Source organism: Ranitomeya imitator, chromosome 5 (assembly GCF_032444005.1).
Source record: "Ranitomeya imitator isolate aRanImi1 chromosome 5, aRanImi1.pri, whole genome shotgun sequence".
Taxonomy (NCBI): domain Eukaryota; kingdom Metazoa; phylum Chordata; class Amphibia; order Anura; family Dendrobatidae; genus Ranitomeya; species Ranitomeya imitator.
In genome coordinates this window covers 202,973,133-202,998,302 of record NC_091286.1, presented here as the reverse complement: position 1 = coordinate 202,998,302, position 25,170 = coordinate 202,973,133, and the positions used below count along the sequence as shown (strand labels likewise).

The following is a 25,170-nucleotide window of genomic DNA, read 5'->3' as shown; positions in this document are numbered from 1 at the left end:
CTCTGCCTGTCACAGCTGTCTTCGGTGCCGCAGCCTCTTCCTCTCTCAGCGGTCACCGTTACCGCTGATTAGAGAAATGAATAGGCGGCTCCACCCCTATGGGAGGTGGAGCCGCTTATTCATTTCTCTAATGAGCGGTCCCACGTGACCGCTGAAGAGGGGGAGAAGCTGCAGCACAGAAGACCGTCGGACGGCTGGGACAGCGCCAGGATCTCTGGGACTAGGTAAGTATACCTCAGCGCCCTCTCCCCCTCACCCGCCGACCCTGCCACCCACCTTGACTCGAGTATAAGCCGAGAGGGGCACTTTCAGCCCAAAAATTTGGGCTGAAAATCTCGGCTTATACTCGAGTATATACGGTACAGCAAAAGTACACGTAAAAAGCACTTATTTTATGCAGTTTTTCTTGTCAACACTCTGGTTTTTGTTGCAGAAAAATCTCCTGCAACTAATCAACATGTGCACGTAGCCTTACTGTGTTGACCCTTATTTTTCAAGATTTCTGCAGTTCGCCCTACCATTCAGGATTTTGGCCTCTGGGTCAGATCCTAATTGATGTCAACCCAATCTTGCCTAATCCATGCTTGGAGCTAATCATAATTTCTGAATTTTTGTATCTGGGATCAGCCACAGATTCTCAGTGGGACAGAGATCTGAGGAATTTCCTGGTCATGGACCAAAAAATATGAACGTTTTGTTCACTAAGCCACTTATAACTTGGGGTTTTTATGTTTCACACAGTTGCCTTCTGATTTAGATCCTGGGTCTAGGACCAAAACATTAATATTTTGTGCAGCTGGATTGTCTGATTAAAATATTTCAATATTCTACTTCTCAACCTCTAAGTGCAGAGTTTTTCCCTATTTATGTTCAGTGCTGAGGGTTGGAGTAGTTATTTTCTTTGATGAAGCCCTTTCAGGCTGTTTTGTACAGCTGTTAGAATGATTGTCCAGAGAAGGAAATAGTGAGCGCTACCATGTGTTCTGTGTCAGGCCAACAGTAAAGAAACCGGAGTCCATTCATTCATGTGTTTCATCCATGTTGTTGGCTCACTCACAATTTTGTCCCAAAACAATGCCCTGTGAACAATGCTTTGAAATGTTGAGTCCATGGCCAGGGAACTCTCCAGATCTCAAGCCCATTGAGGACCTGTGGTCAATCCTCAAAAAAAGGTGGACAAATAAACACACAGAAATTGTGGTAAGCGCCTAGCACTTATTAGGCAAGAATCAGTCGCCATCAGTCAGGATTTGGCCCAGAAACTGATATCCAGCATGTCAGGGCAAATTGTCTTTAAAAAATAATGGTCACCACTGTAAATATTGAGTCTTTGCATAAACTTGATGGACTTAATATCAAACTTTTGGACAGGACTGTACTTTGTGTTTGTGTAGTATGCATACTTATATTTAATTAAATAATGGTATATGTATGTAGCATTATTACTCTATATTTTAATAAGGAAACTGTACTTTCAACAAACGTTGCATTAATCAGTGATACAAGTAAATATAAGAAACTTAATAATGTGTATTATCAGATAAATCTGTTTGATCTTCCCATCCTCTGAAAAATAAAAGGTAAATCCATCTTGTTCAGACTAGAAAGACTACAGGCGCACCATGGTGTCATGTGACACTGTCCATGATATTGTATGGAGAGGGTAAGGGGGAAGAAGAGCGAGCTGCAGGGAGAGGAAACAGGCAGAGGAAAGCACAAAGATTGTGATGAATTTTCTACCACAGAGCACAGTCATATCCAGACAGCTCTACTCTGCTAGATAATATCCTCCATGTTGTTGTTTTCATTTCTGTATACTAAAATATGAATGTGTGCTGTATATGATGGGGATCATAGCAGCTTGTCACCTCCCATCTGCTCAAAAGGACTGCAAATTGAGATCGAGGCTGTAGGGGGGAATCTGGTGAAGATGCAGGATAGAAGCCATAGATCGGCGAGAAATTGTGTTATTCCTCATGTACACGCCCATATGGCAGCTTATGCTGAATAGTTCCTTGAAAATACAGTTACCTTTTACTTTTATTTGATGATTTCACTACTTTTTCTTCTTGAATGTTTGTCTGCTCTTAGATTTTCTATATCTCTTTTCCTCTTCCCCACACACTAACAGATAAAGTGGGAGCTTGGCTGAGCTCTTCAAGCCTCCATTACTGGGTAGGCAAGTAAATGTCAGTGCCATGGTGCATGACCTTCCTAGGCGGCTGCATGTGTATCCTACAGTGATAGTAATGTAAGCATGAGGTTGCCCATTTCACAGATCCCTGCACATGTAACTTCAAGCCTTCAAACCTCCTATGCTTGTGATTGTTTCTTTTGCACAACCATGTAACTACTCATTTTGTATGCATACTCATATGTACGAATTTTACTAAAGAGTTGTTTTTGTTTTTTTCCCTTCAGACTTTTCCATTTTAGTTTTGAATCATCTTATTTGGGGATTTTGTTGATGCTGGATAAAAGTTACCTATAGAAATGGCAAGTGTGACCATACAGAAATCTGTTTTCTACACAGATACACAGTTCATATGCAAAACTTTTTTAGAAAAATTGTCTGGGTTCTTACAGTGGAAGGTGTGTGGCCAAACTGAATTTCCCGGACTATGATGTTGATGGCCGATTCTTGAGAATTGCCTTCCCTATCAGATCTGTGGCAGGGTGACTCCTGACCCCCACAACCGCCATGACTCAACTGATTGACATAGCGGCTCTCTAACATCCCATTCACACCTCCTTCAATCAGCTGACCGGCGGTTGTGCCAGAAATCAGCCTTCCATCAATAATCTAATAAATGAGGTTCACGGTTCCTGACTTCCAGTAGCAGAAACCTGATCATTTTTCATAGCTGCATTGGTACATGTGCACAAACTGGTGTCATTAAAGGGGCTTACCAGGCATACTCCAGCAGTAGTCGGGAGAGGCACTACCTAGTGAGTATTGCATGGGTCCCATGCTAATTCGTTGCGTCTGTCCATGCTTGATGTCATATCGTGTGGAGGAGTATGCACGGACAATACTTAGAGCATAATTTATTAATTTTTTTACAGAAAGGAAGTATACTTATTCTAATGTCCACTTTTCAAAAATTATTGGATTCGATGAACCTTTTCTTGATAACGGTACTAAAACCTTTAACACTGGCACTTATCTTTTACTAGATATTAATCTCCTAAAACACATTATGGACGTGTCGGCTGTGATAGTTATGTATAATAGTAAATATCCAGCATTGAACTATTGCAGACTGCTAACACTGGCACTTATAGTAGTGCCATTTTCTTGGTAAATGTGTCCAGAACCGAATTATTTATGGAGGTTCTTCTATAAAATGTTCTCATATTACATTTTCAATAGGTGGGGTTGTCTCCAGATGCTCAGGACCAAATGAGAAAGATGCTTTGTCAGAAGGAATCAAACTACATCCGACTTAAGCGAGCCAAAATGGAGAAATCCATGTTTGTGAAGATCAAAACTCTGGGAATCGGAGCCTTTGGGGAAGTGTGCCTAGCCAGAAAGACCGATACCAATGCACTGTATGCAATGAAAACATTACGAAAGAAAGATGTGTTATTACGTAACCAAGTAGCCCATGTCAAGGCTGAGAGAGACATCTTAGCAGAAGCAGATAATGAATGGGTTGTACGCCTGTACTACTCTTTCCAAGACAAAGACAACCTGTACTTTGTGATGGATTATATTCCAGGTGGGGATATGATGAGCCTCCTCATCCGGAAAGAGGTTTTCCCTGAAGACTTGGCTCAGTTCTACATAGCAGAGCTCACCTGCGCAGTGGAAAGTGTCCATAAAATGGGCTTCATTCACCGTGACATCAAACCTGACAATATCCTTATTGATCGTGATGGGCACATTAAACTCACCGATTTTGGCTTGTGCACAGGATTTCGATGGACGCATGATTCAAAGTACTATCAAAGTGGTAAGGATTAACCATGCCCTGAATTATGTACAAGAATGTACACTGACTGGGAGAAATGCTTATAATAAACATTAAAGGCAGTTATTCTCTACTACTATGGGCACAGGATGGAGCAAATGTTACATTTAAATGGGGGGGGAACCTGCCTTAACAATTCTGCCTAAGGGTATGTTTCCACGGTCAGGAAACGCAGACAGCTGTGGGCTGATATAGCCTAGAGAGGGGCCATGGGTATTACCCCCTTCCCAGGCAACAAATATTGGCCCCCAGCTGTCGGCTTTCCCCGTCTGGCGCAGAAAATTACGCGGGAGCCCACGCCATTTTTTTTCCCTTTTTTTTTTAATTAAACGTTCATGCATAATTATCGGCCTTGCTATTACATATCTACTAGATGTTGGCCCGATTCTAACGCATCGGGTATTCTAGAATATGTATCTATATATGTGCGTCGCGCTGTGAGTGGGGGTTAAATTCCGCGCCAATATCGCTGATTGGTCGCGGCTGGCCGCGTAGTATATAGCACAGCCCACGCAGTATATAGCACAGCCCACGCAGTATATAGCACAGCCCACGCAGTATATAGCACAGCCCACGCAGTATATAGCACAGCCCACGCAGTATATAGCACAGCCCACGTAGTATACAGCAGTGTGGGCACCATATCCATGTGAAAAAAAAGAATTAAAATTAAAAAGTTATATACTCACCTTCCATCGTCCACCGAAGCTGTCCCGCTGCTCGCGATGCGGCCGGCAGCTTCCGTTCCCAGAGATGCATTGCGAAATTACCCAGAAGACTTAGCGGTCTCGCTAAGCTACGGAAGGTCAGAATAGCATGATTTTTTTTTTTTATTATTATTATTTTTAACATATCTTTTTACTGCATAGCCAGCATCAATAGTAAAAAGTTGATCCGGGATGGGGCGACACACTGGCACGGATTAGAGGGGAGTAGGGAGAGGCCAATTCACGGCCGGACTAAGCCTGCCGGCCGTGACCAATCAGTGATGCGGGATTTCCTTTACAGACAAAAACAGAAGAGACAAATGGCTGGCACACGACTAAGGTATGTGGTGCTAGTGAACGGAATCTGAGATTCCATAAATATAGAAAGTCGATAATCACTGCACTCTTGGCTAGAAAGAATTTGCTTCAAGTGAAAAAAGTTTATAGGTGATGAGCGACAGGCAATTAAGACGTTTTGGCCACACCGTGGCCTTGATTACAGTGTTGCAAAAACTGATTAGGTTTAGGTTTACCACATTGGATGCGGTCTGTATTGAGGTAATGGAATACACTGTAGAAGTTGAACTGTAACACGTTAAATATTGATAATAGTAACCCTGTGTTGCAGGACGCTCAAAATACTCGTCTAGGTCCGGACAGAGGGTGCAGCGTTGTGCAGGAATCATCGCTGTATAAGCCGACCTCGGTGGTATAGTGGGGGTGCTGGCGAGTCTGCGCACAGGAGAGGAAAGACAGACAGACAAACAGACTGAAGTACCCCTTAGATGATTATATAGATAGATGGATAATCTATCCATAGATAGATTTATCTATAGATACATAGATATACTAAACATCAGGCTTGGTGTTATCTATCTATTTATCTATCTATTATCTAAGGGTACCGTCTCACAGTGGCACTTTTGTCGCTACGACGGTACGATCCGTGACGTTCCAGCGATATCGATACGATATCGCTGTGTCTGACACGCAGCAGCGATCAGGGATCCTGCTGAGAATCGTACGTCGTAGCAGATCGTTTGGAACTTTCTTTCGTCGCTGGATCTCCCGCTGTTATCGCTGGATCGGTCTGTGTGACACCGATCCAGCGATGCGTTCGCTTGTAACCAGGGTAAACATCGGGTTACTAAGCGCAGGGCCGCGCTTAGTAACCCGATGTTTATCCTGGTTACCATCGTAAATGTAAAAAAAAAAAAAACAGTACATACTGACATTCCGGTGTCCGTCAGGTCCCTTGCCGTCTGCTTCCCGCACTGACTGACTGCCGGCCGTAAAGTGAAAGCAGAGCACAGCGCGCTGTGCTGTGCTTTCACTTTACGGCCAGCAGTCAGTCAGTGCGGGAAGCAGACGGCAAGGGACAGACACCGGAATGTAAGTATGTACTGTTTGTTTTTTTTTACGCTGGTAACCAGGGTAAACATCGGGTTACGAAGCGCGGCCCTGCGCTTAGTAACCCGATGTTTACCCTGGTTACCCGGGGACCTCGGCATCGTTGGTCGCTGGAGAGCTGTCTGTGTGACAGCTCCCCAGCGACCACACAACGACTTACCAACGATCACGGCCAGGTCGTATCGCTGGTCGTGATCGTTAGTAAATCGTATAGTGTAACGGTACCCTAAGTATCGATATATCTAGCTATCTATAGATATATCTATCGATAGATATATTGATGGAAAGATACGATAGATCTGTTATCTATCATCTATCTGTCTGTGTGTGTAAACATTCTTCAATGGAGCATGTAAATGAAGAGGTTGGACAAGAAATAACATCACAATTATGTTTTTTTTTTTGTATATCTTTATTGAGCTTATAAAAACACAGAAATCCGCATGAAAAAAACGCATGAAAAACGCGTCAAAACACACAGGTGACCTGCCAGTGACCTCAGTACAGATTTTACCTGTGTCAAATCCTGATGCAATCCTGAACATGGACACATACCCTAAGTTTCTCTCCCAGCTTGGATGGCGGGTTAGGGCCACATCTGATGAGTGGCTGCAGTATTGACCTGATATGTCCTGATGGGTGAGAGAGCCAGTAGAACGGCAGGGCCGCCAGCAGCAGTATATTGTAAAAGCGCACTATAAGACGCTCCACCATTTTATTTAAAAAAAAATCCTTTCCTCCCCCAAATTTGGGTGCGTCTTATAGCCCACAAAATACAATATCCTTTTTTTTTCTCCTCTCCGTTTTCACCATTCTATGCCCACTAGTAAGGTATTTGAAAAAAGTAGACCACCCCTTCAAATGGTAACTGGGATCTGCTTCTAAGAGTGCCTTGTTTTGAGGGTCATATAATACAGGAACACCTAAGATTCAGTGGATGCAGCCGGTGATGATGGCTGATTACAGATGGGTATGTATAATAGTGTGTTCAGAATACACCGTTTGGTAAAGCCATCAAGCCCTTGGCAAGTGTTCAGGCCAGCAAGCTTTGTGTTTCTTTTCCTATTTGTACAAAAGAGGTTGCTGATCGCTGATTTAAACCATTGCATACAAACCTTGTAAATGGGGCTGTTTGCTGTACAAAATGTTTCACCCAGTGAAGTTACTCATTTTGTTTCTCTTCTGCTGACTGGGAATGTAGACACTGAAGTTTACCATCAACTCTTGGCCACCATGCAATTTTTTTAAATCTTCTTTTTGCATAGTAGGTTGATGAGCGGTCGTGCTCGGATAAGGTGTTATCCGAGCATGCTTGAGTACTAATCGAGCATTTTCGGCATGCTCTAATATGTTCGACAGCCACCACACATGCGAGGATTGCCTAACAATCACTTCATGTGTTGTGGCTGTCAAACAGCCGTGAGACATAAAGCCATGCCGACTGGAACGTACAATTAGAGCACGCCGAAGATGCTTGATTCGAGCTTGCTTGCTTGCTCATCACTAGTAAAAGGGTATTGAGCATTTTCTGGCATTGTTTTGTGATTATGCACTTCTGTTCTGGCATAGGTGACCACCTGCGACAAGACAGCATGGATTTCAGCAGTGAATGGGGTGATCTTGCAAATTGCAGATGTAGTGACAGACCTAAGCCTCTGGAGTGGAGGGCGGCAAAACAGCATCAAAGGTGCTTGGCGCACTCTCTGGTTGGCACCCCGAACTACATTGCACCAGAAGTTCTTTTGCGTACAGGTAAAGAGAAACATCAAATGTAATTACTTTTTAAAATGCGCATCAATCCAGCTTTTCTTTGTCACTATAATATCTGTACATATACAAGGCCCACATCATATACCACTAATATGCTAACTATGTTACAGTTCTTCTCTTTGGAGGCCAAAAAGATTCTCACTAGACAGCTTAAAGGGGGATGTCCACTACTAGGACAACCCCTTCTTGATCAAAATGTTGATCTCCCATAAAATAATAAAACCTATACTGTCCTCCTGTGCTGGCGCTGTTCCCGTGGTGTCGGCACTCTCTCTCCTCAGGGCTCTCGTGCAGTGAATGTGACCCGGCGCCCAATCAGCGCTAGCGTCATTGTCCCCACCTTTGGACAAATCGAGCATGAAGAGGAAGTCCTGGCTGCAGCTGATCTGATTTCCTCTGCTTGCTCGGTTCGACAAGAGGCGAGGACAGTGACGTCGGCACTGATTGGGCACCGGGCCGCGTGACATTGCCCCTCGAGTTCTGGGGAGAGCGAATGCCGACACCGCAGGAACCGTGTCCGCACGGGAGGGGAGTATAAGCTTTATTATTTTATTGGTGCCAAGCGAGGGGTATGAGGATAACTTGTCTGGACCCCTTAGTGACCGAGCCAATTTTTACAATTCTGACCACTGTCACTTAGAGGTTATAGTTCTGGAACGCGTATCCCACTGATTGAGACATATTGTACTTCATGATGGTGGTAAAATTTCTTCTATAGGACTTGCGCTTATTTAATAAAAAAATGAAAGTTTGTCAAAAATGTTGAAAATTTAGCAATTTTCAAACGTTTAATTTTTGTGCCCTCAAATCAGTCATGTCACACAAAATAAGTAATAAATAACATTTCCCACATGTCAAATTTGAAAACAACTGTTTTTATTAAAACATATGGGTTAAAAGTTGACCAGCGATTTCTCATTTTTCCAATAAAATTTACAAAACCAATTTTTTTTTTAAGGACCACATCACATTTGAAGTGAGTTTGGAGGATCGATATGACAGAAAATACCCAAAACTGACACGATTCTAAAAATTGCACCCCTCAAGATGCTCACAACCATATTCAAGAATTTTATTAACCATTCAGGTGCTTCACGAGATCTAAAGCAATGTGGGAGGAAAAAAATGAACATTTTACTTTTTTCGCAAAAAATTCACTTTAGACTTACCCTTGTGAAAATAAAAAAGTTTATCAAAAGAAAATGGGCCACAAAATTTGTTGTGCAGTTTCTCCTGAGTACGCCGACTTTTTGAACTCAAATTTGGCTGATATCTATGGCGGACGGCATGTCACGTTTGGAGACCCCTTGATGTACCTAAACAATGGAAACCCCCCCAATTCTAACTCCAACCCCAACACACCCCTAATCCTATCCACAACCATAAGCCTATCCCCAACACAACTCCTAAATGCAAAGAATGGAAAAAATTCTTTATTTTTATTTATTAATTTATTATTTTTACCTAACTAAAGGGGTGACAATGGGGAATTTGATTTACTATTTTTTTTATTTTGATCACTGTGATAGGGTCTATCACAAAGATCAAAATTAATCAGTAGGAAAAATCTATTGTTGCCAGGTACCAGCCGGCAGATCTCAGTGGGCACATTGCGCATACGCCTGCCATTTTCTTCCAGAAAGAAGAAACGGAGGGCCGGGGGACAGGGCAGGAGCGTCCGATGGGGGGAAGGCTCGGGGACCCCATTTCTCTCTCCTCTAGTATGCTAGATCATATCAGAAGAGAGAGAAATGAATGGGAAATCAGATTTTTTTTTTTTTTTTTTTTTTGCGATCACCATTATTTGGTGAATAACAGCGATCCCAAGACTGGGGACGGTAGAAACCGACCCGAATCATGTTCTCCAGGGTCTCCGCTACCGTCGGTAGCGGAGACCCAGGAGATTTTCTGACGCTGGAGGGCGCGCTATGCCCTTATTTCTCTGCGCCGTTAAAAAGCGACACTGAGTAATAAGTACCCCTAACTGCCGTCATTAAAAGGCGTATTGGCCGTCGTTAAGGGGTTAAGCTGTCTCTGTACTAAAGTAACAAATTGCATCCATAGCTATCCTGGCAATACACTATGGATCACGTTGTAAGGCTGCAGTTGTTCAAATGCCTTCTGATCTGCCATTTGCTGTTATGGTGCTATAAAATAATGATCTTTTTACTGTTGCAGGATATACGCAGCTTTGTGATTGGTGGAGTGTTGGAGTGATCCTTTATGAAATGCTTGTCGGGAAGGCTCCATTCCACGCAGGGTCACCACTGGAGACACAAATGAAAGTAAGACCAAAAAGATTTCTCATCACAAATCTTTGTGACAAGATGTTTATATCTTGTCTAATCTCTTAAAATGATGCACTTCGGGACTCATTAACCCCTTCCCGACCTGTGACACAGCGTCATGAAAGTCGGTGCCAATCTAAGAATGATTGTGCTCCTGCAGGTCGGGTGAAAGGGTTAACTGTAATTTCACCCGACCTGCAGGGACAGGGGGAGTGGTACTTCAGCCCAAGGGGACGGTTCACTTTCAATCAGAGCAATCATAATATTTCACCAATGAAAATTGGTGAAATATTACAATCCAGCTATGGCCGATGCTGCAATATCATCGGCCATGGCTGGAGACCGCGATCTGCCACCGTGAAACCCCCCCCCCCCCCCTTGGTCCGTCCGTCTTCTCCATGGGCGCTGCCATCTTCCAAAATGGCGGGCGCATGCGTAGAAATAATAAATAACTCGGGGCGCCCCCCCCCCTTATCACCCTCATAGGTAGGGAACCACTAGGGTCATGGTTAGAACTAGGGTTAGGGTGGGAACCTAGGGTTAGGGTTGGAACCTAGGGTTAGAATTGGGCTATGTTAGGATTGGGCTGCGGATCCGCAGCGGATTGGCCGCTGCGGATTCGTAGCAGTTTTCCATCACATTTACAGTACCATGTAAACCTATGATAAACCAAATCCGCTGTGCTCATGGTGCGGAAAAGCTGCGTTGTATTTTCCACAGCATGTCAATTCTTTGTGCGGGACACCTGTTCCTCAATAGGAATCCGTAGGTGAAATACGCACAAAAAAACCACTGGAAATCCACGGTAAATCCGCAGGTAAAGCGCAGTGCGTTTTAAGGCTACGTTCACACTAGCGTTATGCTAGTTTGCGTCGGGCGACGCAGCGGCGAAGCATGCGTCATGTGCCCCTATATTTAACATGGGGGACGCATGCGTTTTTGTTTGTTGCGTTGTGCGACGCATGCGTCTTTTTTGCCGCAAGCGTCGGACCAAGAAAACGCAACAAGTTGCATTTTTCTTGCGTCCAAATTTCGGCAAAAAACGACGCATGCGTCGCAAAACGCAGCGTTTTTGCGTGCGTTTTGGTGCGTTTTTATTTGCGTTGTGCGTTGCGTCGCTGACGCAGCGGCGCACAACGCAAATGTGAACGTAGCCTAACTGCGGATTTTTCAAAAACTGTACAGGAAAAATCCTCACACGAATCCGCAACGTGGGCAACATAGCCTTAGGGTTGTAATTAGGGTTAGGGTTGGAAATCGGGATAAGATTAGGGTTAGGCTTGTGGTTAGGGTTATGGTTGGGGTTAGGGTTGTGAATAGGGTTATGGCTAGGGCAGGGGTGTGTTGGGATAAGTGTTGGAGTTAGAATTGAGAGGTTTCCACTGTTTAGGCACATCAGGGGGTCTCCTAACGCGACATGGCGCCACCATTGATTCCAGCCAATCTTGCGTTCAAAAAGTCAAATAATGCTCCCTCCCTTCTGAGCCCCGACGTGCGCCCCACATATGGAGCAAAAGCGTACTCGGAAAAAATTGCACAACAACTTTTGGGGGTCTAATTTCTCCTACCTTTGGGAAAATAACAAAATGGGGGCTAAAAACTTATTTTTGTGTGAAAAAAATTTATTTTCACGGCTCTTTCTGTGAAGCACTTGGGGGTTCAATGTGCTCACCAAACATCTAGATAAGTTCCTTGGGGGGTATAGTTTCCAAAATGGGGTCACTTGTGGGGGGTTTCTACTGTTTAGGCACATCAGTGGCTCTGCAAACGTAACATGATGCCCGCAGACCATTCCATCAAAGTCTTCATTTCAAAACGTCAGTACTTCCCTTCCGAGCCCCGACGTGTGCCCAAACAGTGGTTCCCCCCCCACGTATGGGGTACCAGCGTACTCAGGACAAACTGGACAACAACTATTGGGGTACAATTTCTCCTGTTACCCTTGTGAAAATAAAAAATTGCTTGCTAAAAAATAATTTTTGAGGAAAGAAAATTTTTTTTTTCTATTTTCACGGCTCTGCGTTATAAACTTCTGTGAAGCACTTGGGGGTTCAAAGTGCTCATCGCACATCTAGATTAGGTCCTTGGGAGGTTGTGTCCAAAATGGGGTCACTTGTGGGGGATCTCCAATGTTTAGGCACACAGGGGCTCTCCAAACGCGACATGGTGTCCGCTAACGATTGGAGCTAATTTTTCATTCAAAAAGTCAAATGGCGCTCCTTTCCTTCAAAGCTCTGCCGTGTGTCTATCCTGATGCCCATGTAAAAATGAAAAGATTGAGGCTAAAAGAAATTATTTGTGAAAAAAAAAAAAAGTACTTTTTCATTTTTACGGATCAATTTGTGAAGCACCTGGGGGTTCAAAGTGCTCACTATGCATCTAGATAAGTTCCTTGGGGGGGGTCTAGTTTCCCCTGGACATGGTGTCCGCTAACGATTGGAGCTAATTTTTCATTCAAAAGACAAATGGCGCTCCTTCCCTTCCGAGCCCTGCCGTGTGCCCAAACAGTGGTTTCCCCCCACATATGGGGTATCGGCGTACTCAGGACAAATTGTACAATAACTTTCGGGGTCCAGCTTCTCCTTTTACCCTTGGGAAAATAAAAAACATTTTTGTTAAAAGATCATTTTTGTGACTAAAAGGTGAAATCCATTTCAAATCATGAAATCCCATTTTTTTCTCCTTTGCCTCATTGGGGGACAGAGGACTGTGGGTGTATGCTACTGCTGCCAGGAGGCTTGACACTTAAGTAAGCATAAAAAAAGTTTAGCTCCTCCTCCGTCGTATACACCCTGACACAGGCCGAAAGCAAACCCAGTTTATGCTTCGTGTCTGAAGGAGGCACACGTCTGATTTTCAAACTCTCAATATTCCTTCTCTTCACATGGAAATGAGACAGGGGCGACGGACCCTTTTGAAGGGGTCCGATCTCCCCAAACCAACAACGGGCAAGCACGTGGGACCCCTTGCCGGACTCGGCCCTGACCACCCTAAGGTAACAAAACCCTATGCTGTACAGGTGCATATGTACTGTCCGTGCGCTTCCACTGCATCACCAATGCGTAGACAGCGGTGATAGAGGAGGCGGACAGTCCCTCTCCTCATCCCCTGAAGGGAAGATGGAGTTAGGGTGCCTGCACCGTCCTTTATAACAGCCCCCCTCTAACCTTAAGCTCTATCGCGTGGTGGGGGGCTGGGAGGGTTCCTGCAGCAGCAATATCCAGGGGACAGCGGGCGCTGCGGTTTTTTTTTTTCTGCCGTTGGCAGCACCACTCCGCAGGGATCCCGGCCTCTTCATCCTCGTGCAGGTCCGGGTAAATTTTTACGCCTGGCGTCTGCCGACAGTCAGGCCGCGGTCGGAAGTCCCGCCCCTTCCGGTCGCATCATCGGCCGGCGGGCCCCGCCTCCCTCCCCGTGTGTTGGGGGAGAGAAAAACCTAGTCCCCGGCTTCTGCCGTGTTAGGCTGTGGGCAGAAGTCCCACCCCTTCCGCCCGTGTCATCGGCCACGTCATCCTCCCGCCTCCCTCTCCCTTGGCTGTGGGAGAGAAAAATCTAGGCCCCGGCTTCGGCCGTGTTAGGCCGAGGGCGGAAGCCCCGCCCCTTCCATCTGCATCATCGGCCGTCGGCTCTGCGCCCTGCAACACCGAAAAAAATTTTTTAGGACGACTTCAGATCCCCATAGGCCAGTGGACTGAAAACGCCATTTCCGGCGGGACCACGCACCAAGGAAGCGCTCCTTTTAAAGGGAACAGCGCTTTTGCGTCACCCTCTGACAGGTTCCACGGGACAGACGGGGACACAGAACTGGGGTATGTGCTACTCCCCCCAGCCTGACAGCTGCCATATCTGTTTTTTTGTAGCCTATCTAAAACGCTATAGCATCAGCAGGACCATGCCTAGAAGGACCAAGTCTCACACTGTTTTATATACCACATGTGTAGCCTGTCGTTCCACTTTTCCACATGCCCAGAGTAAGCATCTCTGAGGCCTGCGATTCTGAACGTGCTCAGGAACCCTCCCCTGCGACTCAGGCAGAAACTGTTTTCTCCCCCGGAATGGGTCACGTCCTTGTCGCAATCTATGGCATCAATAACCAAGGCAATAGAGTCCCTCCAAACCCCAGCTGGGGCCAGGGACAGTGGTTCTTCTACGTTGGAGAGGTCTTCCGACTCACTGGAACCTCTGGCCTGCAGGGGCCGCACTCTCACTAGGCAGACGTGGGGGAAGCGAACCCATACAGCGTCTCCCGGGCCATCAGGTGCATCTGTATCCTTTAGTTCGGTCTCTCGTTTACCCTCGCCAGCGGAGGTTAGTGAACAGGGTTTGGACTACGATTCTGAAGGGTCCCTCGATTTTGAGTCACCTGGTTATCAGGAGTCAGTAGACAGCCTAATTGAGGCCGTCAAACAAACCTTGGGTATAGAGGAGGAATCTACCTTGGCCTCGGGTCATAAGGTATCGTTCAAAAGGATCAAGCAGCCTCATAGGGTGTTTTCCACTCACCCTGAGTTTGATGACTTAGTCCAACGGCATAGAGAGCGTCCGGACAGACGATTCTCGGGACAAAAGGCTCTAAATACAAGATACCCTTTTGCACCTGACGTGCGTAAGAAGTGGGCAGAATCCCCGTCGGTAGATCCACCTGTTTCTCGTTTGGCCTCCAACACACTGTTATCCATTCCCAACGGTTCCTCTATTAGGGATCCAACTGATCGGCTCATAGAAAGTTTGGCCTGTGCAGTTTTCGAGGCCTCAGGTTCGGCCCTCTCTTCCTCTTTTGCGGTGACTTGGGTAGCTAAGGCCATGATATCTTGGTCAGAAACTTTAACTAAGGCTCTACAGGAGAGGGACCTACCGGCGAAGTTAACAGATGTCAAGTCAGATAGACCTAGCTGGGAGCTACCTGATCAATGCATCTTTGGATGCAGCGAATGGTGCGGCATTAGCTGCCGCAAATGCAATTGCCATTAGACGGGTTCTTTGGTTGAGAACATGGCGGGCGGATTCTACCTCGAAAAAATACCTTACAACTCTCCCTTATCAAGGTGGTCGATTATTTGGGAAAAACTGGATCAGCTCATTTCTGATTCAACAGGGGGGAAGAGCAATTTTCTCCCACAGCAAAAGATTAAACAACCCTTTCGTCGCCAGTTTCAGGCTGGTTTCAAATCCTTTCGTAACCCCAGGTGGACCCCAGCGTCAAACCCCGCTGGCCCAGGTCGACCTAATCAGGACAGAGATCATCAGATCTCCTACAGGGCCGACCCGTTGGGAAGAATGCGGTCCCAGCTACCAACGTCAAGGGGATCTAGGTCCATTGGTTTTCGGCCAAATGACTGGAGGCGGTATCCGATCGCCTCCGACAGAGTAGGCGGTTGTCTACTCTTGTTTCATCATTCATGGCTCTTCACGACAGGTGGGTAAGAGATCTAGTGTCCTCAGGGTACAAAATAGAATTTCTCAGTCTCCCCCCATGCCGGTTCTTTCCCACCCGTCTTCCCACTTCGGGATCCCAGGTACAAGCCTTGTTCAGAATTATAGAATCCCTTCGGCTCTGCGGGGTCATCATTCCAGTCCCGAACGAAGAGAGATTTCAGGGGTTTTATTCCAAGCTGTTCATGGTTAACAAAAAAGACGGATCCATAAGGCCCATTCTGGACCTAAAAAGTTTAAACAGGTTTGTCAACATTCGTCACTCTCAAATGGAATCTCTCCGGTCAGTCACTGCGGCAATGGAAAAGGGAGAATTCTTAGCCTCAATAGACATTCAAGATGCTTATCTTCACATTCCCATATTCCCTTCGCATCAAAAATTTCTACGTTTTGCCGCAGGCAGCCTACATTTTCAGTTCACTGCCTTACCTTTCGGGCTGGCCACCGCACCCTGGGTAGTTACAAAGGTCATGGCAGCAGTGGTGTCCATCCTGCATTCCCGGGGCATACTCGTTTTGCCATACCTAGACGATCTCCTTATCAAGGGGCCGTCTTTTCGAGCCTGCGAGGAAAATGTCAGCATTACTCTGGATACGCTTTCTCGCCTAGGGTGGCTGGTGAATCTAAAAAAAAATCGTCCCTTGTGCCATCTCAGAAAATCTCTTTTCTAGGGATGATCTTCAATACCTCACAAGGGTTGACAGTCCTGACCCTCTGCAAAGAGGTGAGAATCCTTCGCCGGCCGACCTACCATACAATCCGGTTCTGCATGAGGGTTTTAGGAAGGATGGTGGCGGCAATAGAGGCAGTACCTTTTGCGCAATTCCATCTCCGTCCTCTCCAACATGCACTGTTGGCAGCATGGGACAAGAATCCGTATTCTCTCAACCTCAGGTGCCGTCTGTCTCTCCAGGTCAGACAGGCTCTTGCATAGTGGTCAACGAGCCCTTCTCTACGACAAGGGAAATCCTTTCCCCCAGCCCATTGGCTGGTAGTGATGACAGACGCCAGTCTTTTCGGTTGGGAGCAGTGTTTTGCCACCACACAGCCCAGGGACGCTGGTCCTCGCGAGAGTCAACCCTCCCGATCAATCTATTGGAGATCGGGCGATTCAGCTGGTGCTACAACATTTTCATATTCTTCTAGCAGGCCGCCCTGTCCGGATTCAATCGGACAATGCCACACGTAGGAGGTCCATTTCTCGGACGGCACCTTTTCGGCAGACGGATGCGCTGTTTGTCCTTCCTGAGGGTCACAGGAAGGGGCTCGCTGCTTCAAGATCCACCCTAGCAAGGTGGATACGATCAGCTATTCAGGAGGCCTACCGCGTCAAGGGCCTTATCTTTCCGGACGGAATCGGAGCTCACTCCACTCGAGCAGTGGGGGCTTCCTGGGCGCTTCGGCACCAGGCTTCGGCAGAACAGGTTTGCAAGGCAGCAACCTGGTCCAGTTTGCATACCTTTTCCAAACACTATAATGTCCATACTCAGGCTTCTGCAGATGCAAGCCTGGGTAGAAGGATTCTTCAGGCAGCGGTAGCGCACCTATAGGCGGCAGATGCCTGGATATTACTCCGGTGAGTCAATTTCCCACCCAGGGACTGCTTTAGCACATCCCACAGTCCTGTGTCCCCCAATGAGGCGAAGGAGAAATAGGGATTTTTGTGTTACTCACCGTAAAATCCCTTTCTCCGAGACGCTCATTGGGGGACACAGCTCCCTCCCTGTTAGCCAGATGGCTCTTTTTTTATTTGACTTTATCAGTCGGTAGGGTCGTTTTCTAGATATGTTGTTTCTGTATTAATGCTGACTGTTATATTTGTTCTCCTACTGCTTTTTTTTTTTGCACCAAACTGGATTTGCTTTCGGCCCGTGTCAGGGTGTATATGACAGAGGAGGAGCTAAACCTTTTTTTATGTTTAGTGTTTGCCTCCTGGCGACAGTAGCATACACCCAGAGTCCTGTGTCCCCCACTGAGCGTCTCGGAGAAAAGGATTTTACAGTGAGTAACACAAAAATCCCTATTTCCTTCCATGTTGCTTCTGCTGCTGTGTGAAGCACCTGAAGGGTTAATAAACTTCTTGAATGTGGTTTTGAGCACCTTGAGGGGTGCAGTTTTTAGAATGGTGTCACTTTTGGGTATTTTCAGCCATATAGACCCCTCAAACTAACTTCAAATGTGGTCCCTAAATAAAATGGTTTTGTAAATTTTGTTGTAAAAATGAGAAATCGCTGGTCAAATTTTAACCCTAGCAAAAAAAAAAATGTTTCCAAAATTGTGCTGATGTAAAGTAGACATGTGGGTAATGTTATTAACTAATTTGTGTCGCATAACTCTCTGGTTTAACAGCATAAAAATGCAAAATTTGAAAATTGCAAAATTTTCACCAAATTTCAGATTTTTTTTCACAAGCGCAAAAATTATCTACCTAAATTTACTACTAACATGAAGCCCAATATGTTACAAAAAAACAGTCTCCGAATCGTTAGGATCCGTTGAAGCGTTCTTGAGTTATTAAGGGACACTGGTCAGAATTGCAAAAAATGGCCAGGTCATTAACCCCTTAAGCACAGAAGGTGGTTTGCACGTTAATGACCGGGCCAATTTTTACAATTCTGACCACTGTCCCTTTAACTCTGGAACGCTTCAACGGATCCTGGTGATTCTGACCATTATTTTCTCGAAACATATTGTACTTCATGGTAGTAGTAACATTTCTTTGATATTACCTGCGTTTATTTGTGAAAAAAATGAAAATTTTGAAAATTTCGCAGTTTATCAAATTTGATTTTTTTATGCCCTTAAATCAGAGATATGTCACACAAAATACTTAATAAGTAACATTTCCCACATGTCTACTTAACATCAGCAAAAAAAATGTTTTGGTAGGGAGTTATAAGGGTTGAAAGTTGACCAGCAATTTCTCATTTTTACAACAGTATTTTTATTTTTTAGGGACCACATCACATTTGAAGTCATTTTGAGGGGTTTATATGATAGAAAATAACCAAGTGTGACACCATTCTAAAAACTGCACCCTTCAAGGTGCTCAAAACCACATTCAAGAAGTTTATTAACCCTTCTGGTGCTTCACAGGAATTTTTGGAATGTTAAAAAAAAAATGAACATTTAATTTTTTTTCACAAAAAAATTACTTCAGCTCCAATTTGTTTATTTTTACCAAGGGTAACAGGTGAAAATGGACCCCAGTATCCGTATACCCCATATGTGGATGTAAACCACTGTTTGGTCACATGGCAGAGCTCGGAAGGGAAGGAGCGCCATTTGACTTTTCAATGCAAAATTGGCTGGAATTGAGATGGGACGCCATTGAAACCCAGCACAAGTGACACCATTTTGGAAAGAAGACCCCCTAAGGAACTTATCTAGATGTGTGGTGAGCTCTTTGACCCACCAAGTGCTTCACTGAAGTTTATAATGTAGATCCGTAAAAATAAAATATATTTTATCACAAAATTAACTTTTCGTCCCCAATTTTTTTATTTTCCCAAGGTTATCAGAAGATATTGTACCCCAAACGTTGTTGTACAATTTGTCCTGAGTACGCTGATACCCCATATGTGGGGGTAAACCACTGTTTGGGTGCATGGCAGAGCTCGGAAGGGAAGGAGCGCCGTTTGACTTTTTAATGCAAAATTGGCTGGAATTGAGATGGGATGCCATGTTGCGTTGGGGAGCCCCTGATGTGCCTAAACATTGAAATCCCCCACAAGTGACACCATTTTGGAAAGTAGACCCCCTAAGGATCTTATCTAGATGTGTTGTGAGAGCTTTGAACCCCCAAGTGTTTCACTACAGTTTGACGCAGAGCCGTGAAAATAAAAAAAAATTTTTTTTTCCCCCAAAATTATTTTTTAGCCCCCAGTTTTGTATTTTCCCATGGGTAACAGAAGACATTGGTCCCCAAAAGTTGTCCAATTTGTCCTGAGTCCGGTGATACCCCATATATGGGGGGGAACCACCGTTTGGGCGCATGGCAGAGCTCGGAAGGGAAGGAGCGCCATTTGGAATGCAGACTTAGATGGATTGGTCTGCCGGCATCACGTTGCATTTGCAGAGCCCCTGATGTAACTAAACAGTAGAAACCCCCCAAAAGTGACCCCGTATTGGAACCTAGACCCCCCAAGGAACTTATCTAGATGTGTTGTGAGAACTTTGAACCGCCAAGTATTTCACTACAGTTTATAACGCAGAGCCGTGAAAATAAAAAAAAAAAGGGTAACAAAAGAAATTGGACCCCAGAAGTTGTTGTCCAATTTGTCCTGAGTACGCTGGTACCCCATATGTTGGGTTAAACCTCTGTTTGGGCGCACGGGAGAGCTCGGAAGGGAAGGAGCACGGTTTTACTTTTTCAACGCAGAATTGGCTGGAATTGAGATCAGACGCCATGTCGCGTTTCGAGAGCCCTGATGTGCCTAAACAGTGGAAACCCCAATTCTAACTGAAACCCTAACCCAAACAAACCCCTAACCCTAATCCCAACCACACCCCTAACCCCAACTCCAACAAACCCCTAATCCCAACCATAACCCTAACCACACCCCTAACCCTGACACACCCCTAACCCTAATCCCAACCGTTAATGTAATCCTAACCCTAATGGGAAAATGGAAATAAATACATGTTTTTAAATTTTTTTTTATTTTTCCTAACTAAGGGGGTGATGAAGGGGGGTTTGATTTACTTTTATAGCGGGTTTTTTAGCGGATTTTTATGACTGGCAGCCGTCACACACTGAAAGACGCTTTTCATATTTTTTTGCGTTACCACATTTTGAGAGCTATAATTTTTCCATATTTTTGTCCACAGTCATGTGAGGTCTTGTTTTTTGCGGGACGAATTGACGTTTTTATTGGTAACATTTTCGGGCATGTGACATTTTTTGATTGCTTTTTATTCCGATTTTTGTGAGGCAGTATAATCAAAAACAGCTATTCATGAATTTCTTTTAGGGGGGGGGGGGGCGTTTATACCGTTCCGCATTTGGTAAAATGGATAAAGCAGTTTTATTCTTCGGGTCAGTGCGATTGTAGCGATGCCTCATTTATATAATTTTTTATGTTTTGGCGCTTTTATACGATAAAAACTATTTGATAGAAAATTATTTTTGCATCGCTTTATTCTGAGGACTATAACTTTTTTATTTTTTCCCTGATGATGCTGTTTGGCGACTCGTTTTTTGCGGGACAAGATGACGTTTTCAGCGGTACCATGGTTATTTATATCAGTCTTTTTGATCGCGTGTTATTCCACTTTTGGTTCGGCGGTATGATAATAAAGCGTTGGTTTTTGCCTGTTTTTTTTTTTAATTATTATTTTTATTTTTTACGGTGTTAACTGAAGGGGTTAACTAGTGGGACAGTTTTATAGGTCGGGTCGTTACGGACGCGGCGATACTAAATGTGTACTTTTATTGTTTTTTTTCTATTTAGATAAAGGAATGTATTTATTGGAACAAAAAATATATATATTTTTTTTTATTTAGGATTTTTTTTTTTTTACACACATGTAAATATTTTTTATTTTTTTATTTTTTACTTTGCCCAGGGGGTACATCACAGTAAAGTGACAGATCGCTGATCTGACACTTTGCTGTGCACTGAGCAGGTGCGCTTGCTCTGAGCAGGTGCTTGTAAGCCACCTCCCTGTAGGACCCGGATGCAGCCCCGTGGCCATTTTGGATCCGCTCTGTACAAGGTGAGCATATTGCCTTGTACCGAGGGTCTCGGGGAAGCCCGCAGGGAGCCCCCTCCCTGCGCGATGCTTCCCTATGCCCCCGGAACGCTGCGATCATGTTTGATCGCAGTGTAGCGGGGGTTAATGTTCCGGGGCGGTCCGTAACCGCTCCTGGCACATAGTGCTGGATGTCAGCTGCGGTAGTCAGCTGACACTCGGCCACGTTACCCCTGTGAGCACAGCCGATCGCTATGACGTACTATCCCGTCCCTGGGAATTAAGTCCCAGGTCACCTTGACAGGATAGTACGTCAAATGGGATTAAGGGGTTAAGGTTAAAATAGGCTGAGTCATGAAGGGGTTAATATTCTAAGTAAAGGGAAGATGTAAGCTGCTTTTTGCTGCCCCATCCACGTCATCAGAGTCTAAACATCCATCATAACCTCTGAAACACTGCGGCATTTCAGACAACAGCACGATTGAAGGTGCATCTAGTGTTAAGTCGACTGGTCACAGACCTGTGTGTATAGGAAGAGACCTGTCTGGCTGCAAGCGGGCGGCTCATGACAGTGGGATTTGCCTCCTGGTCTTGTCGCCTCATCCGCAGCCGAGCATTGAACTATTTTTCTTTGAAATGTTGTAGTGTTAGACTAAACATAGGTGATGGCTCGTGGTCCAGCCAGTAAAATCCAGTGACAGGTTCTGTGACATAGAATTACATTTTTATTTCTTTCTTTCAGGTAATAAAATGGCAGACAACGCTTCATATCCCTCCCCAAGCCAAACTCTCCCCAGAAGCCTCTGATTTGATTGTGAAGCTCTGCAGGGGCCCCGAGGACCGTTTGGGCAAGAATGGCGTTGATGATATTAAAGCTCACCCTTTTTTTAAGAGCATAGACTTCTCTAGTGACTTGCGCCAGCAACCTGCCTTATATATTCCCACTATTACTCATTCCACGGACACTTCAAACTTTGACCCAGTAGATCCAGACAAACTGTGGAACGATGAAGACAAGGATGGAAATAAAAATGACACCCTGAACGGGTGGTATAAGAATGGCAAACACCCTGAGCATGCATTCTACGAGTTCACTTTCCGGAGATTCTTTGACGATAATGGACACCCATACAACTATCCTAAGCCCTTTGAATATGACTATGATGAAGCACAGGGGAATGGCTATCAACAGTCTGAAGTAGAGGATTGTGGTCATGGTGGGAAAAGACCTCCAAACAGAGACTTGGTATATGTCTAAAAAGCCACTATTGGATCTAGGGGATGACCCGTATATGCTGTGGTGTGAGGCGAAGCTTCTGCTCCATAGGAAACCTGGAAAATCACGGAGGAGTCCGACCTGTAGTGCTTCAGCACCAGCGGCAAAATTCGAATCTTAATAAGAGACTTATTTAAGCAATAGTTGTTGCTGCTCCTCATTTTAGAGTGATGCTGGAATTCATCCCCACTCAGTTTTAAATCTAAAAAAACAAACATTTTTCTTCTCACAGCACCTTGTTTTTACATGTTTCTGTGTTTTCAGATTGCCCTTATGTTTTATTGAGATCGGGGCATAGTTCTTCAGAATGGACTAAAGGGTTTAATTTAATTTTAAACTGCAAAGGTACAAGTTTTGCAAGACAATGAGGGACATATATATATATATATATATATATATATATATATATATATATATATATATATATATATATATATATATATATATATATATATATTGTTCATTAAAATTCTCATAATGGTTATATATATCAATTTATGTATTTATGTAATTTCAATTATTTATAAGGCCTCATAAAAAAATCAAATTGTTTGCGACATCTGCATCTTATGGAAAGTATTGAGAAAATATAGATTCTCCAATGTCATTCATGAAAAGAAATCCACTAACCGTTTCTACCAAAACACGTCCATATTAAACCTTATGGAATCTTAACGTTTCATTGGTTCTGCTTCAACCACAGTAAATGTGGTATGATTGTACTCTGGTAGTTTTCGCATTGAAGAAACCTTTGTTTTTTTTTTTCTCCAGGAAGGCAGATCCTTTGACTTCTTTCTCTTTAACTTGATAGTTTATTCTGCTTAAAGGGGTGATCGGCACTGCTCACTTCCACATCAAAGGTGAGCCGTTGCCATTGAAGTTTACAACTGCCGAGATGTATGACCAGTCTGCAGGTATCATTCACCTATCCTGTTCATTAGAGTAGGACATGTGGACAATCGTGCTGAAGTCTTGGGAGGCGTGGGGTGTAGTAACGTCATTGACACCTCCAATGTGAAAGTGAATGACGCCAGACAACCCATTTAAAGGGATATTTCCATCTCCAAGATCCTATCCCAAAATGTAGTAGGTGTAATAACATTATAAAATACCTCCAATTAGAAATGAGGTTTAGTTCTTCTGATAAGCGATGTCGTTTTCTCATTGTTCATTACATTGCAGGGGCTTGGGTATCCATGGTTATGACCACTAACAACTAACTGTCACTATGAGTGGTCGTAACCATGGATACCTAAGCTACTGCAATACCCTACGCATGGGGCCAGCAACATAGCTTATTAGAAGAACTATACTACATTTCTAATTGGAAGTATTTGCTAATATTGTAATACTATGATTATAATTGAGTATTATAATACATTATCATATTTTAAATCATATATCACATCCCAGAATGGCATCATTCCAGCTATCTTGGTGACACGGACCTGCCGACAGTCCTAAGACAATCACGTGACTGCTGCAGCCAGTCAGTGCCTGCTAATTGGCTGCTTTTCTCACAATTTCCTAGGCATTTAATGCAAATTGTGCCATTGCGGACCGTTGGCAGCATCTGATTATCGGGCTGTAGTGCTCATCTAGCATAGCAGCTGCTAATAGGCAGCAGTGCTTGCACCTCCCCTGGATATCTGAGGAAAGTGATGAAGCAGCGGTGAGATGACATTACATTGTCACAAATGGCCGCAGACGTACCGAGTCAATCGCTGCAACGGCCCTATTCAGGGAGGTATTTCTAAGCGTCTTTTTATTCTATGTAGCCCTGTTTCAGTAAAAATGGAGATACTCAAATAGAGGACAATCCCATTGCCATTAATAAGACATTATCTACTATATAATTGTCTAAGGGTTACTTCCGTCTTTCTGTCTGTAACAGAAATCCCAAGTCGCTGATTGGTCGTGGCCTTTTTGCCGCGACCAATCAGCGATGGGCACAGTCCGGCGGCAAAATGGCCGCTCCTTAGTCCCCGCAGTCAGTGCCCGCAGTGCATACTCCAACCCCCCCCCCCCCAGTAAGCGATCACACAGGGTTAATGGCAGCGTTAATGGACCACGTTACGCCGCGGTGTAATGCACTCCGTTAACGCTGCTATTAACCCTGTGTGACCAACTTTTTACTATTGATGCTGCCTATGCAGCATCAATAGTAAAAAGATCTAATGTTAAAAATAATAAACAAAATAAAAAATCATTATATACTCACCTTCCGTGGGCCCCCGGATCCAGCCGAGGCCTTTCCCGCTCCTTGCGACGTTCTGGTGACCGGTCCATGCATTGCGGTCTCGCGAGATGATGACGTATCGGTCTCGTGAGAACGCACGTCATCATCTCGCGAGACCGCAATGCACTCTTGGGACAGGAGTGTCGCGAGGAGCATCGGTAAACGCCTGGGCTGAATCCAGGGGTCGACGGAAGGGGAGTATATAACTATTTTTTATTTTAATCATTTTTTTTTTTTTAACAGGGATATGGTACCCACATTGCTATATACTACGTGGGCTCTGTTAGATACTGCATGGGCTGTGTTATATACTACATCTCTGTGCTATATACTATATGGGCTGTGCTATATACTACGTGGCTGTGGTATATATTACGTG

At 44.6% G+C, this 25,170-nt stretch overlaps 1 protein-coding gene across 1 annotated transcript in view; it reads left to right on the top strand.

The window, feature by feature from the left end:
- Nucleotides 1-23,227, top strand: part of LATS1 (large tumor suppressor kinase 1) — a 66,081-nt gene extending 42,854 nt beyond the window's left edge. Inside the window, exons 5-8 of the mRNA XM_069769514.1 lie at nucleotides 3,374-3,956; nucleotides 7,661-7,843; nucleotides 10,040-10,146; nucleotides 22,019-23,227. Coding sequence (XP_069625615.1) covers nucleotides 3,374-3,956; nucleotides 7,661-7,843; nucleotides 10,040-10,146; nucleotides 22,019-22,534 — 1,389 coding nt within the window. The 3' untranslated portion in view covers nucleotides 22,535-23,227. The remainder of the gene's footprint in view (nucleotides 1-3,373; nucleotides 3,957-7,660; nucleotides 7,844-10,039; nucleotides 10,147-22,018) is intronic.
- Nucleotides 23,228-25,170: the final 1,943 nt, after the last annotated feature.